General features: G+C 35.5%; 1 protein-coding gene across 1 annotated transcript in view; it reads left to right on the top strand.

The window, feature by feature from the left end:
• The window catches only part of PGGT1B (protein geranylgeranyltransferase type I subunit beta), a 53472-nt gene extending 43767 nt beyond the window's left edge, over positions 1–9705 (top strand). The window contains exons 8-9 of the mRNA XM_066382042.1: positions 3242–3350; positions 7643–9705. Coding sequence (XP_066238139.1) covers positions 3242–3350; positions 7643–7824 — 291 coding nt within the window. The 3' untranslated portion in view covers positions 7825–9705. The remainder of the gene's footprint in view (positions 1–3241; positions 3351–7642) is intronic.
• Positions 9706–16631: the final 6926 nt, after the last annotated feature.

The raw sequence follows: 16631 nt of genomic DNA, 5'->3' as shown, positions 1-16631 counted from the left end.
GGGATGACTGCACTTTAGTTGTTCATTGATTGTTTCTCATACATTACTTGACCAGAGGTCTTCAGCTGAGCCAGTGACCTTGAGCTCAAGCCAGCAACCATGAGATCATTTTAATGATCTGATGCTCAAGCCAGAGACCCCTGGGTTTCGAACTTGGAACCTCAGCATCCCAGATCAATGCTCTATCCGCTATGCCACCACCATTCAGGCCCATACTGTTTTAATTACTGTAGCTTTATTGTAAGTTTTAAGTCAGGATGTTTGAGTCTTCTAACTTTATTTTTTTCAAGATTGTTTTATTTGGAGCTCTTTACAATTTCATATGAATTTGAGGATTGGCTTTCCCATTTCTTGTTTAAAAAAGGCTGTTGAAATTTTGATAGAGACTGCTTCAAATCAATATATCTCTTTATATAGTATTGACATCTTAACAATGCTAAGTCTTTCTGTCCATGAACATGGGGAAGTCTTTATGTTTATTTAGGTCTTTATTTACTTTTAGTTTTCAGCATACAGGTTTTCGCTCCCTTGGTTAGATTTAGTTCTAAGTTTTTAATTCTTTTAGATGGCATTATAAATGGAATGGCTTTCTTAATTTCCTTTTGGATTGTTTGTTGCTAGTGTACAAAAACCATCACTTTTTCGAGAAAGGTTTTAGCAGTCATTGAGGATCGTTGCTTAGATCCATTATGTCGATAGTGATTGCAAATTGGTAATATTCTAAGATTTCTTTTAAATTTATTAACTAGGATTATTTTATAAAGAAGAATTACTTTACCCTAAGGTATAGTTGGTGCAGAGAAAGGCAGGTAAATACTTAATCCTTTCTCTTAATTTTAATAATATTTATTCAGTGCAATGAGTTGATTGCCTAGCATTCCCTAAAGCTTCCCATTTAATGATTGGGTTTTAGGCCTTGTTTTTCCTTTCAGTATCATTGTGAACTCATAGATTTTAACATATTTTATATGTTTTAATCTATTACATTGTTATTTTTAATGCTCAAAATCTCCCATATTTAGCCAGTAAGACTCCCTTCAGGTTGATTTTTGGGTTCTTCTGTGATATGACGTTGGTAGTCTTTGACAACTTTCTAAAGTCAGCCATTTATAAGCATTTTTAAGATTTTAATTCTTGTGGATAATTTTGAATAATATAATGATTTCTTGACTCATCACCTTTAGACATTATCTTTAATGACCAACTATGAAAAATGAAAATTAAGCCTCTCTTTTTTCAGCAACTTGTTACTAGTTCTGTATATGTGTAGGGTTTGTTTGTTTGTTTATTTGTTTAGAACCTTTTCTTCCACCTTCTAATTTGGTCAGTTTTCCTTAACTTTTATAATGTCAAATTCAGTAACATTCAAATTTTATATTGTAACAATAAAATATTTTATGCTTTTCCTGTATGTTGATTCTAAAATCTAAACACCGGTAATCATTTATTATGATCATGTAAATACTTTTTTTTTGCTGAACCAATTATAGTGTTATGTAATGAACCATGTGCCACTTGATGGAAAATGTTTCCAGCATCAGGATTCTAAAGAGTCTTTCTTTATAGTCTATTAATTAATATTTTTATTATTTTTAAGTGAGAGAAGCAGAGATAGAGAGACAGGCTCCTTCATGTGCCCTGACCCCTGTCTGAGACCAATGCTCTGCCCATCTAGGGCCGATGCTTGCAAACGACCTACTTTTAGTGCCTGGGGCAGAGGCTCTGTGGAGCCATCCTCAGTGTTGAATCAATCAATCCATGGCTGCGGGAGGGGAAGAGAGAGTGAGAGAAAGAAGAGAAAGGAGAGGAAGAAGTAGATGGTCGCTTCTCTGTGTGCCCTGACCAGGAATTAAACCTGGGACTTACACATGCTGGGTCAATGCTCTACCACTGAGCCAACCAGCCAGGGCCTATTCTACTAATTTTTTTTTTTTAAGTGAGTGGAGGGGAGATAGACTCCCACATGTGCCCCAACTGGGATCCACCTGGCAAACCCCTTCTGGGGCCGATGCTCAGACCAACCAAGCTATCATCAGCATCTGAAGTTGACGCGTTTGGACCAACTGAGCTATCCTCAGCACCTGGGTTGACACTTGAATCAGTTGAGCTATGGCTGCTGGAGGGGAAGAAAGAGAGAGAAAGGAGGAGGAGAGAGAGGGAAAGAGAAGCAGATGGTTGCTTTTCATGTGTGCCCTGGCCAGGGATCAAACTCAGGACATCTGTATGCCAGGCAGATGCTCTATCCACTGAGCAAACCAGCCAGGGCCATATAGTCCATTAATTAAGTCAAAATGAATAAGTTTGTTAGTACCAAAGCTGTTTTGTTGATTTTGTTTTTCTTTTTGAGAAATTATGATTTTTTTATTAATCACTGATATTTCTTGTGCCCGAGTCATTAAGACACTTTCAACTGTTTTTTTTTACAGAAATTTTTTAAACTCTCTTGACTACTGCTCACCACCCCCTTCTCTTTACATTTTGATTTCTCCTTTATTTTTTTCTAATTAATGGGATCTTAAGGGAAAAAATACATAATACATGTCCTAAATCTTTAAGCTATATAATTTTATGCTCAAATCATATTTGTCTCACCTTTTATCTTTCCTAATTAAAGTCATAATTATTTGTATACACTCAAAACTTTGTCTAGCATCTGTTTAATAATTTTTGTTGCTCTTTTTTGAAATATTTTGTTTTAGTTACTACCATTTGTATCTTAACAGCTCAAAAACATCATAAAAGTGAGAATAAGGGTAGATAAAATTGTGTTTTTTAAAATAATTGAAAAAATTGAACAGATTGGAGAAGTTGTGTCTTGAACCTAGCTAAATGTGACGCAAAGAGATTAAGTGGGCATGGTTCAAAAGAAGGAAACAGGCCCCGGCCAGATAGCTCGGTTGGTTAGTGTTGCCGCATACACAGAGGTTGCCGATTGGTCAGGACACATATAGAAACAGTTCTATGTTTCTCTCTCTCTCTCTCTTTCCCCCTCTCCCCCATTCTCTCACTTCCCCTTTCCCTCCCCCTTTTCTCTCTCTAAAATCAATCAAAAATTTTTTTAAAAAAGAAACGGTGAGTGTGTCAAGAAATCAGGAGAGTAGATTTGATAAGTTAATAAAAAAGATAATGTGGTTGACTACTTTGAAGTGCTCAAGTCTCCAGATGCTTGCTCTGATAATTGAGCCCAGGGTTGATATAAAAGTTTTACATCAACAAATTTATATTTGTCATGTCATTTCAGCTTCTGAAAATTTTCCAGTACACTAACTTTGAGAAAAACAGGAATTACATCTTATCAACTCAAGATCGCCTTGTAGGGGGGTTTGCCAAGTGGCCAGACAGTCATCCAGGTAATTAGTTTCTGTATGAATCCAGAACAACTTCTCTTTTGTTTATGTCTTGACTAAAGCTTCAAGCATCTTTGTCAGAAAGAGGATATGATAGAAAATTTAGCCATAGTTGTAAACTTACATTAAATGTTTTTTAAAAAGTAAATTGTTTAAATTTAGAGTAGATTTAGGGTGTTGAAGGTATAAGGGAAGGGTTTGATTATCAAGATGTATTGGTATAGTTTGTGTTTTTTTCCAAATATTTTACTTAGCAATGTTTTATTTTATTTGAAGCAATAAGGCAGATATAAGTCTTGTCCAAATTAGAGAATCATTCGGTCCATCCAAAGTCTTTAGGATTATTAGCTATCACTTGAGCTATATAGAATAAATTTCTCTTAATCCAAAGGGGAACCTGTTTTTACTTTTTTTCAGAAATATTAAATAAAAAATCTCAAATCCTAAATCCAGGTATTCCTCATTGTTCAAATTTTTGTTCACTGAATTTTGGCAGGTTTGTGTTAAATTTTTTTTGGATGAACTTTCACTATTCACTAAAACTCAGGGACCCAAGCAATTCAGACAATTATACTATTCCATATTTTTCCAAACTGAGGAATGGTATAGATGTGAGGAGCAAAGGATTCTTGTATTTTATAAGTACTTTTAAATGGGTTTTTAGAAATATTGAAAGATTTATATTAATAATGACATTTCTTCAAAATATGTGGATAATTCTGCTATTTCCCAAACCTAGACAGACCTTAATACAAGCTGCATACTCGAATATAAAACTACCTGCTCAGGTCCTACACAGGTGCCATCTTCCAGCCCTTCAGACCTTCCTACAGCTGAATTTATCTCCATGCTCCACCTGACTCCAAAACTTTAGTGGCACTAAGTCCCAGTCGAAGCCTAGGATTCTGCAGAGGTCTTATCATTAGTCTTCCTGCCTCTAATCTCGTCCCCCTCATATTGACTCTGTGTGTGTGTGTGTACACTTAGATGAGAGGAGATTACTAAAGCTTTTTACAGACTCTCAGAGGGATCTCTGATGCAGAAAGGATTGAGAATCTCTAATCTAAACTCTTTTATTAAATCTGTTTTTAAAAGTCAAAGGCTTGCCCAGCACTCATAGTCCTTTGGCATGGCACATAAAGTCCTTCTGGGATTTGGCTCCTATCCCACCTCTAGTTCATTCTTCAGGCTACTGGCCCCTGCCCCTTATGTTTTTACCTCCAGCAAAATGAATATATATATAGCTCGCCAAAAGATCAGTTTGAGAGTTTGTTAAAAATAATTCGGAACACCGACATTTTTAATAAGCAACTTGACAAATTATTAGCTATAAATATATGAAACTAGATTCAAGGGATGACTGTTTTTGCAGCAATGCAGTGGAATCAAAGAGTTTTTATTATTAGTCTCTAGAACTCTTCAATTCATCACCTATCGTAGAACTGCTACAATTGGAATATTTACTTGAATCAAAATATAAATTAGGGGTTCAAGAAGTTGTATTTTTGTACCTGAAATGAGCAGGAATATTTTATCACATCCATGCTTACTTGTATTTTCATGCAAAATATTTTTTTTAGAAAAAAAAATGTGCATTGCTTTTAATTTTGAAAGCAATATAATATTAAAAATTTGTGGTATCTTTAATGTGTAGCCATAATGTTAGAAAAGTGACTCAAGGAAACAATTATTTTGGTCTTGATTTTATTGTTTTCAATCAGTGCGTGGTACTCTTAACAAATGGGAATAGGGAAATGACAATCTCTTGGAAAGTATTTCTTGCATAAACATACTTGAAATATATTTTGAGTATTGCAATAGCTTTTTTAAAAGAAAATTCTTGAAGCTTTTTCTTTGCAAGATCAGTTTCTAACTTTAACATTTGTGTGAATACTTGGATGGAATACCTTTTTACAGATATGTTACAGTGTCTTCAGAGCCTGTATACTATAGAGCAGGAGTAGTCAACCTTTTTATACCTACCGCCCACTTTTGTATCTCTGTTAGTAGTAAAATTTTCTAACCACCCACGGTTCTACAGTAATAGTGATTTATAAAGTAGGGAAGTAACTTTACTTTATAAAATTTATAAAGCAGAGTTACAGCAAGTTAAAGCATATAATAATAATTACTTACCAAGTACTTTATGTCGGATTTTCGCTAAGTTTGGCAGAATAAATCTTTATAAAACAACTTACTAGAGTTAAATCTATCTTTTTATTTATACTTTGGTTGCTCTGCTACTCCCACCATGAAAGCTGGAACGCCCACTAGTGGGCGGTAGGGACCAGGTTGACTACCACTGCTATAGAGCATAGAAAGTCTTTGTATGATGAATTAAACTGATGTGGAGAGACCTGTTCCTAGAGCCTTGATAAGAATCATTTAGTGAACCTAAAATTAGCTTATTTGAGGTTCTAGTAAATCTAGTATTAGATTTGACACCAAGAGATTTCATATGCACTTATAGAGGGAACTTAAAAAAAGAATGTTTTTTATGAAGAAAATATATTTTTTCAACATCTAAAGTGCTTGAAAACATTACCACATACCGATAAGGAGGTCTTTTTAAACTATTTGAGATTTGAAAAAATCAACTGCTGGTTCATTGGATTTTACAAAAATCCTTTTGAGAAAAAAAATAAGTTTATTTTTAAATTAACTGAAAAGTGTAAGGCCCTACTTTACATTATTCTGGATTTATTTTGTTTCTCTTTCTACTGCATTTTTTTCCAGATAAGTTTCCCCGTCTCTAGATAGTAAAATTTAATGTTGCCTTGTGTCTTTTATAATTTTATAATAACTGCAAGGAACATATATAATAGTACAGGGAAAATAAAAAATATTTTTTGTCGTTTGAAAATTAGAGGAAAATGAACCAGAAGAAATCTAAACTATCTCTGAAAAGACAAAGAAAGGGATTAACATGGGCCTCCATTAGTGAAATAACTTTCACAGATAATATGAAGTAAGCACAACTATTTGTCATTCCTGTTTTGAAAAGTAAATACTTGTGTAAGTAAAACTTTTTCTTTAATTCATTTGGCCAAGTCTGACTTGGTAAGATGTTTTGAACTTTAACAGCTCTTAAGGTCCTAAATAATGGCCAGATCAAAATTTAAAAAAAAATGTTACTGCTACAAAGCCTGCTTTTGTAGTGTTCCCATAACTGCAGAGCTCAGAGCTCTTCAGAAGTCCATATAAGGATCTCCAGCAGGCAACAGCTATGTGATTTCAGTGGTCACTTTAATGGAAGAGGGTTGCTGACCCCTGAAAGATGGGAGACTAGTGTAGAAGAATTGTTGTGTGAACACTGACATTATTATAACCAAATAGAATGTAAGCTTGTTTTTATTGTCAGGACAAATATTTAAGAATGACTGACATTACCCTAAACTGGAAAATTAAATTTGGTACAGCATTTCAGAATGGATTATTTTGCTTAAGTGCCTTTCATTTAACACAATATTAGGATAGTGTATGGTTTAGAAACTATCAGAAGTAAAACTTAGCAGGGAAGGGAACTGCTGCCTAGATTCAGAGTTTTATTTTATGATAATAAAGACCTTGCTTCCATATTCTGTAGTAAGCAAAGTAGGAAACCTCTTTTTTCTTTTTATTTATTTATTTTTTATATTTGTCTGAAGTGAGAAGCAGGGAGGCAGAGAGACAGACTCCTGCATGCAGCTGACCGGGATCCACCCAGCATGCCCACCTGGGGGCGATGCTCTGCCCATCTAGGCTGTTCCTCTGTTGCAACCAGAGCCATTCTAGCGCCTGAGGTGGAGGCCATGGAACCATCCTCAGCGCCTGGGCCAACTTTGCTCCAATGGAGCCTTGGCTGCAGGAGGGGAATAGAGAAAGAAAAAGGAGAGGGGAAAGGCTGGAGAAGCAAATGGGCGCCTATCCTGTGTGCCCTGGCCGGAAATCGAACCCAGGACTTCCACCCACTGGGTCAACACTCTACCGCTGAGCCAACCAGCCAGGGCCAGAAACCTCTTTATATTACTCCTACTCCTCCTTTTTGGCCTTTACTCACAAAGGATGTTAGAAATGTCACTTCTTCAGCTAGGAACTGTTTTCCTTTGTTAATATTATTGTCTTGAATAAAATACCATCTGGTTTTTTAAAAAATTGGTGTTTGAGACTGTGAAAGCAAGTATTTTAAAAACTATATTTAGAATTTTTCTAAAATTATTTTTAATGTAGTAATGGGCTGGTAGATATGTAAGTAAAGTATTTTTTAGCATGTACAAATCAGAATGCCTATTGTGATAAAAATGTCTCATTTTCAGATGCTTTGCATGCATACTTTGGGATTTGTGGCCTGTCACTAATGGAGGAAAGTGGAATTTGTAAAGTTCATCCTGCCCTGAATGTAAGCACACGGACTTCTGAACGCCTTCGAGATCTCCATCAGAGCTGGAAAACTGAGGACTCTAAACAATGCTCAGAGAATGTGCACGTCTCCACATGACTGACTTTAGATTGGGAGGTCAGGGGGATTTGTAGCTTAACTGTAGCTCAAGGTTAAAAGCCATGTATAACCAAGTGCGCTCTCTTTTTTTAAGAGGTAGAGCCTTACAATCAGATCTTGTGCAGGTGTCACTTTGGGATATGGTCTTGAGCCGGTATTTGTAGTGGGTTTCAAGAAAATCTTTGACGTTTGAACCACAGTGGACTCTGCTGTGGTTCTTAAATGTTTATACTGTATTTCTAAGAAGTTCTTTGAGGAAAATTAACTGTATGTATGTAGGTCATCTTTTTTAAAACTCTTCCTTACAAATTGTATCATATTATAAAATGGACACAAATCTTCAAAACAAGTTTACAATTCACATAGCATTGATAATCTTTGGGTGAACACTTAGTGATCATTTAAAATGCTTGACTGCTGATGGTGGAAAATTGCTTTAATGAATTAAGTATCTGGGATTATTCTTTGAAAACAAATGGTCCTATAATTTTTAAAAAGAAGATTTATTTTGTCTTAAGTGTGTGCCAATTAAACTTGTGCAGCCTATACAAATGAAATTAACTTCATAGTAAGAATGAGTATGCTTAACTAATACGATAATTTTCTAAAGGGAGATTGTTTTAAGAAGACTATTATGTAACTAAGGGAAAAGTAATTTAACTGTATGTGTTTCTGAATGGAAAAGTTTTGTGCTGTGCAGGTCATTTATTTAGATGTTGCTGGGCTGACTAAACGTTTGATTTTAATCTCAAATCATTTAGTTGCATTTTTTTTTCTTTATGGGTAGAAAACAGTATTTATTATCTGGAAGGAAAGCTATTTAGTGCTTTCATTTATTTTTCTGAGATACATGACTTTATAAATTATCCTTGTACTTTTATAACTGAGTTATTTTTAGCCACTTGGATTTTTTTCTTTTTAATTAGTTACCCCGTATTTTAGCTGCTCTAATTTCAAACTGATAATTTTCTAATATTTTCAAATTTAATAAGTAAAAATGTAATTAAAAAGCAGGACCATTCAAGTAAACTTAATAGTTTAGCTCCATACGTGGTCACTTATATTTTTATATTTTTAGGTACCTGGGAGGGAAATGTACTATTTAGGAATTAAAGACTGGGGTTTTGCTTTTGTTCTTTTTCTTTTGTATTTTTTATTTTGTGAGCTTGCTAATTGTAAAGATGGTAGTGTAAAAATGCATCTTGTTAGTAGTGATCAGTTCATCTGTAAATCACATCAATCACTCTTGCTCGACATTCAAAGATATAAAACTAGTCCTGAGATAGAGAAGGAAAATGCTTCACTAGAGGAGCTAAATTGTAAGTTAAAGTTTTGGTGATAATGTTGAATTATTTGTTCTCCATGTATCAGTTTAAGAATTAAATTACTAGTATCACTGTTTAGGTGTAGTAATATTTAACATTTTAATTTTTTTTCTAAATTGAAGGAAAAAAAGTAACTTAAAATAACAGTCCTTCCCAAACAAAAGAAAAGCTAGTGTATACTTTGAGAAGTGACTCATAATATTATTGGTGTGATTAGTTTTAAACTTCAGTTTGTCAGTGTCAATTTTTTTTAATTAGAAATAATAGCTATTTTTGATGATGGGGGAAAAATAAGTTTAACAACAGATGTTATTCTTCTATGAGTTGCTTTTGTTTAAATTCACGCAAATTAAGACATCCATGTCTCAAACTATGTTATCTTTCAGCCATGGGAAGATAAAATACTGTCTGAGTAATAGCTTTAGAACTATATGCAGAACCCAAACTTTTTTTCCTGAATCGCCGTTAGTGTTGGAAGGTAAGAAAGTAACAGTAACTGTATTCATAAATGAAAGAGAATTCCAAGGTAAAAGTATTCATAAAACTATTAAATATTTTCTGACTCCTTGTATAATTTAATTGCATAAGATTATAAGTTTTAATGTCATTCTAACTGATATACTTGTGAGAAGCCTTCTTGTAAAACTGTATGAACTGGTGATTATCACATTCCACAGCAGCATATTGACCAAAAAAATATCAGGTTAGTGGGAATTATGGAGAAACTATTCCAAACTTCTTCTAAATAGTTATTTACATGAAAATTACTTACTAGTAAATTATAATATTTTACATGTATACTTTGTTTTTCAGCAGTGGTGATATAATGAAAAGAAATATGAAATCCAAAATTTCAACTTTATTCCCTATGTTGTACCCCCACCTCTAATATGTGGTATTTTTAGAAGATAGTAGAAAAAGCTTTGTTTTGAGCGTCTTCGGGGGAAAAAAAAAACAAGGCCTGACCAGGCGGTGGCGCAGTGGATAGAGCGTTGGACTGGGATGCCGAGGACCCAGGTTCGAGACCCTGAGGTCGCCAGCTTGAGCGCGGGCTCATCTGGTGTGAGCAAAAAAAAGCTCACCAGCTTGGATCCAAGGTCGCTGACTCCAGTAAGGGGTTACTCAGTCTGCTGAAGGCCCACGGTCAAGGCACATATGAGAAAGCAACGAAAAACTGATTATTGATGCTTCTCATCTCTCTCCGTTCCTGTCTGTCTGTCCCTATCTATTCCTCTCTCTGATTCTCGCGCTGTCTCTGAAATAAATAAATAAATATTAAAAAAGAAAGAAAGAAAAAACAACGTTAATCAGGTCATGCAATACAGTTCAACCTATTTATTATCTACAGTATTTTTAGATTTGACTTGTAATATGTATACATTTTTATTGGTTATTTAAATAGTTACTTATAACTATTTAAATTCAAATAGAAGTTTTGCTTACAGTGGTACATAGCTTGAAAACTGTTGGACCTGATAACATTTAAGAGTCAGTTTACTAAAGAGGTCCTCTGGAGTCAGATGCTTGGTCTAAATCTCAGCTGTGCCAGTTCAGCAGTGTGATCTTGGACCCTAACTTCCCCACTGATCAAGTGAGGGAGGGCAGAGAATCTAACTCACATGGTTGTTTCAGGATTAAATGAGATAATATGTAAAAAGTACTCAGCATAATACCTGAAATACAGTAAATTCCTAATTATAATTTCTGTCATAACCACCATGTTATCGAAACCCCTTTTCTACCATAGAGGTCTCACAGAGTTTGAACTCGGAGAAATGATGGCAGCAGTATAGCTAGGGTAGCCTCAGAACCTATTCTAAACACTAAATGACAAGGTTTCCCCATGAACGGGAATGTCCAAGTGAAGGCAAGTCACTGACACGTGGTTTCAGCATCTGTATGGGGGAAGTGGAAGGCAGGCAGTGGTTTCAGACAGCCCTGAGAATGGGAGAATGGAACACTGCCCACAGTGTCTCACTAGAAAGTGCAGCGGACCAGTCTGAGAGCAGAAGCTGAAACTGGGAGGGGTTCTACAAGTTCCCATTTTCAGGTGAGTGTTACAGCAAATTACTAAGGCGTGATGGTTGTGCTAGAGCAGTCTGGGCCCTGTCATGTATACTTAAAAGTAATAACACAGCCCTGGCCAGGTAGCTCAGTGGGTTAGAGCATTGTCCTGCTACGCCAAGGTTGCAGATTCAATTCCCGGTCAGGGCACATAGGAGAATCAACCAATGATGGCATAAGTAAGTGGAACAACAAGTCAATGTTTTGCTCTCTAAAGCAATAAATAAATGTATTTTAAAAAATAAAAGTAATGAAACAAAGCCTAGCACTGAGTAGAAACTGCTAGAATTAGAATCCAAATTAGACATATCAAGTACAATAGGACAAAGAAGAGAAAGTCCAGAAAAATATTTGGAAGGAAGGCCAGCAAACAGATGATATATAGACATATATAATCTTTTAAATCACTTTGTAAAAATAGTAAGGGAGTGTTAGGGCCATGGATCTAAGAAAAGTAATCACCCTCCCAACTAAAAGTACAGGAAAACTTTCTTTTTTTAAATGAACAACTGAAAAGGATTACAGTCAAAGCCCATTTAAAGTTATAGGAAATAAGTCTAAGCAGACAAAACAATATCCCCATAGATCAGGGGTCCCCAAACTTTTTACACAGGGGGCCAGTTCACTGTCCCTCAGACCGTTGGATGGCCGGACTATAAAAAAAACTATGAACAAATCCCTATGCACACTGCACATATCTTATTTTAAAGTAAAAAAAACAAAACACGAACAAATACAGTATTTAAAATAAAGAACAAGTAAATTTAAATCAACAAACTGACCAGTATTTCAATGGGAACTATGCTCCTCTCACTGACCACCAATGAAAGAGGTGCCCCTTCCAGAAGTGCAGCGGGGGCCGGATAAATGGCCTCAGGGGGCTGCATGCGGCCCACAGGTCGTAGTTTGGGGACCCCTGCCATAGATAATGAAGGCATACCAGAAAGACATGACCACAAGACTGATGAAAACCAAGTATGTTTTTAAAATCAGTTATGATAGGAAATATATAGTATTTGGAACTATACTGATACAATGGGAAAAGCTGAAAATTAAACTATCAACTCCTAAAAATTGGAGAAAAAAGTGAACTGGAGGAAAGCAGAAGGAAGGAATTAGTAAAAAGTGGGGAAGAGAGGAGAATAAGGTAGACAAACCACTAGCCAACTTAAGAAAAAAAGAAATTTAAAGAACATGGGAGAAATAACCATAAAATAGGAAAATTTAAAAATTTTTGAGACTACTTTGAATATTTTATATAATAAATTTAAAAATAACTTAAGAAAAATGCAAATTGCCAAATTTTACCTTAGTAGATACAGAAATTTAAAACTAATTATCATAGAAGAAACAAATATTTAAAGGACTTTTTACAAAATAAAAAATAAAAAAAGCATCAGGTCCAAATTGTTTCAAGGAGTTTTCTACCAAACCTGTGTGATTAACAATTTTTTAGAGAATTCCAGAGGCTAGAAAAAGCATGTTGAACCTCACAGTGCCAAAAAAAACACAGACCTTCCAATTCATCCTGTAAAGGGAATATAATGACATAGTCTCCAAAATCTGACAAAGATTGTACCAAAGAGAAAATTATAGACCACTGTCACTTATGAATATCATTGCAAAAATTTTAACAATATATTAGCAAACAATCCAATAACACTTTCAAAAAAGTAATAAATCATGACTAAGTTAGGCTTATTATAGGAATGCAGGGGAAATGTAATATTAGATAACTATTAATATCAGATTAAAAGAGTTAAGAAAAATTATATGATTCTCTCCATCTGTTCAGAAAAGGTATTTGACAGAATTCAGCATTTATACATATTAAATATACATCAGTAGAAACTGATGGTAATTCATTGACATTGTACCTCTGCTCAAAAGCCAGCATCTTAATATTGAAATAAAATAGGGTTTCTAACTAAAGTCAGGAACAAGGGCCACTATCTCCTCTTACTACTTAACATTGTGTTAGGGGTTTTAGCTCATGAAGTTTGACGAAAGAAAACATAAATTGGGAAGGAAGAGGTAAAACTATTTGCAGATATGATTAAATTTCTTGGGAAAACCCAAGGAATTTGTTTTAAAAACTCTGAGAACTTAGTAAAGTAGCGGTTTATTAACAGAAATATCAGTAACCTTCACCAGTCACAAAAGAGTCCATACTCTGATTCCATTTAAATGAAGTTGAACCTAGGCAAAGCTCTGTGGGGTCAGAAACCAGCTCCCCCTTTCAGTCACTACCTCCCTCCCCAAAGGCAAGCACTTTCCTGACATAACCACCACCAGTTTGTTTGTCTGGTTTTGAACTTTATATAAATAGAGTCATAATGTATACTTTTTTTTTTTCAACTAGCCTCTTTAGCTCATCAAGTCCTGGAAGAGTACAAGGCAGCTTCTGTGGTGCTGGTAATGTTCTGTTTTAGGATCCCGGTGCTGGTTCCATAGGTTCATTCACTTTATGAATATGAAGCTATACACTTAAGATTTGTGCACTTTTCTGTATGTGTAATTATAGTTCAATAAAAATGTTTACTAAGAAGAATAAAAGACTATATATACTAATTAGAAAATATACTTGAAGAGAGTATCTCTTTTATGATTTCAAAAAAAGAAACAAAACAAAAAGAAACTCATGTGTAAACTTAAGACATATATAAAACAGAATAATGATAGGGAACTAGAGCTAATAGGTATTAAATTTTCCCAGTACCACCTACTTATGTAACACAACTACACACATGTAAATACACGTAAAGATGATACACCATATATTCTGTACTGTGACTTTTTTCCATTCAATAATATATTATGAATACCTCTCACTGTCCACACTTTGCTTTAAATAGTTGCATAGTATTGCATTGCATAACTATATCAATCAGTGCCTTATTTTACACAATTACAGAAATATTGCTATGAGATTTTTGAAAATGTATCATTGTCTACTTATGTGATTCTTTAATCTAAATTTATGGATGTTGACTTGCTGGGACAAAGAGTACACACATTATAAATCCTGATAGCTTTTGCCACACTGCTTTCCAAGGTTGTACTGATGCACACACACTATCTTGACAGATTTTAAATGTGATCAGAAAATAGTCTTTTTTTTTATTTTTTTTTTTATTTTATTTATTCCTTTTTAGAGAGGAGAGAGACAGAGGAGAGAGAGACAGAGAGAGAGAAGGGGGGAGGAGCTGGAAGCATCAACTCCCATATGTGCCTTGACCAGGCAAGCCCAGGGTTTCAAACCAGCGACCTCAGCATTTCCAGGTCAACGCTTTATCCACTGTGCCACCACAGGTCAGGCAGAAAATAGTCTTTTTACACTGGAGAAACTATGAGTTTAGGCTCAAATCCAATTTCTCTCATTTAATCCTAGATGAGCAAGTCAAGTCAGGGAGTTTGATAGAGCTTTATGAAGTCTTTAAGGAGTGAAGGAAAATAACCAGTTTCAGAAAGTATACATAAGTAGTTTGGATTTTCATCGTACCACTTGAATTTTAGCGATTGTACCATACTAGAATACTGTGCAACAGACTCTTTTCTGCTGTAGGATATACTGTATAAAATTATTCAGTAGTTAAATTATAGAAATATACATATAAGAATAATTGTTCAGTCAGTACCTTTTTTTACTTTTATGACTGATACTTATTTTAATATTTCTCATCTTAAGGTTATTTCCAATTCACAAATGTTGCTTGAACATCCTATCTTTTTCTATGGCTTTCCTAGAAGGAAATTTCTGGGTTAAGTACTGTAAACTTTAGACTTACTGGTAATATCTCTTAGATTGCCACCCAAAACCAATAAAGCCTTTCATAAGCTCATCAACAGGGAATTAGAGTACCTGTTTCTTCATATTCTCTGTAACCCTGGATGTTATCAATCTTAAAATTTTTCCTTGAAAAGTATTCCCTTGTTGATAAACAGCACATGTAGAAAACAAGTCTAAGTTTCGGGGGAAGTTTATTTTTATACGTGTTGTATGAATGAATACTAATTGGTTTATGTCTGATAGTGAAATCAAAATAATGTATTAATGTAGTTTTTACACAGTAGTTTTATAACAATAATTTTCACAGTGTGGTCTGCAGAGAGGAGCAATGGTGTCACCTGAGAACTTTTAGAAGTGCAAATTCTCATGTCTCACCTTAGACTTACTAAATCAGAAATTCTGGGGGGGGGACCAGTTATCTGTTTTAACAAGCCCTCCAAGTGGCTGTGATGCACTCTCAAATTTGAGGACAAATCACTGATTTAGAAAAAGCAGCTTGGGCAGGAAAAACAAGAGCGAACTTCATATATTTAAGGGGGTGGGGGGGAAGGTTAGTTAACAATAAGCTCAGTATCATTCAACAATGTGATCTTTACTCCTACCCAAAAGACTTAATATAATATTAGTCTGTGGTAGTAGGTTTGAAATGTGTGAATACTCAGTTATGCAAAGGAAACATTACATTTATTTTCTCAAATGGAACCAATCTTCATTTGCCCATTCTTTTGGCTGGCAAGAGGTAGGGGAGGCTGGGACAATTTCAGTCTCTCCTAGTATCACTGTTTTTTCCTCTGCTCCGTGCTAGCTGGGTATTGGTGGAGACCTCTGTTGCAGGTTGCTGCTCGTTTGTTTCCTGGACTGTTGCCTACAGAGGGTTCTGCCACTGGTCTAGTGTGGCCTTTCCAGATGGGGTGCCTGCCATTTGCCTGATTGCACAATCCCAGCACTGTGGCCTGTTTGCCCTGATGCCAGGCCTCCACCAATCTATCTGATCTTATCAATTCCATATCTACACCTTTCAGCCACACACACACACACACACAGAGAGAGAGAGAGAGAGAGATGTGTATTTGGCACGTGCAGAAACCCCTAGATACTTATGCCTGAAGCACTATTTCCATTTCCTATATCTAGGTGCCCCCCTCCACTTCAGTGCTACCGAGCCACCCTGGATGTCGACATAAGCTGAAGCTCTCCTGGGACTACAGCCTCTCCTAAGCGATGCCTGGAGAAGCAGGTCAGAGGGTCACCGTACATACCACAGGTCTAAGTATTTAAGAGTTACAAATCAAACTAGAAAATTATGTTCTGTCATACAAGGACAGATTTGAAAAATAGGTGATACCAAATAATTGTGCATAGCACAAACCCATCATGAGCTTCATTTTCCACCCCAGGCCAGGATTTGGCAATGATGCTGCTGGGCTGGAGCCAAGTGGACAAAGGGAGAAGATTCCTTCCTGGCTGGTGGGTGTGCCAGCCCAGCTCCCTGCAATCAGCGGAAGATCCACAGAACAAACATCCACTCAGAGAGGGAAGCGGGTGGTTGTTTCATCACCATCTGATCACAGTTTTCTCTTTATTCCATGCAGTTTGATCTTGGCTCATAACACATATCCAACCTCCTA

The sequence above is a fragment of the Saccopteryx leptura genome, chromosome 4, assembly GCF_036850995.1.
Source record: "Saccopteryx leptura isolate mSacLep1 chromosome 4, mSacLep1_pri_phased_curated, whole genome shotgun sequence".
In the NCBI taxonomy this organism is placed as follows: domain Eukaryota; kingdom Metazoa; phylum Chordata; class Mammalia; order Chiroptera; family Emballonuridae; genus Saccopteryx; species Saccopteryx leptura.
The sequence above is the reverse complement of the archived record's forward strand: the minus strand, read 5'-3'. Positions and strand labels throughout refer to the sequence as shown.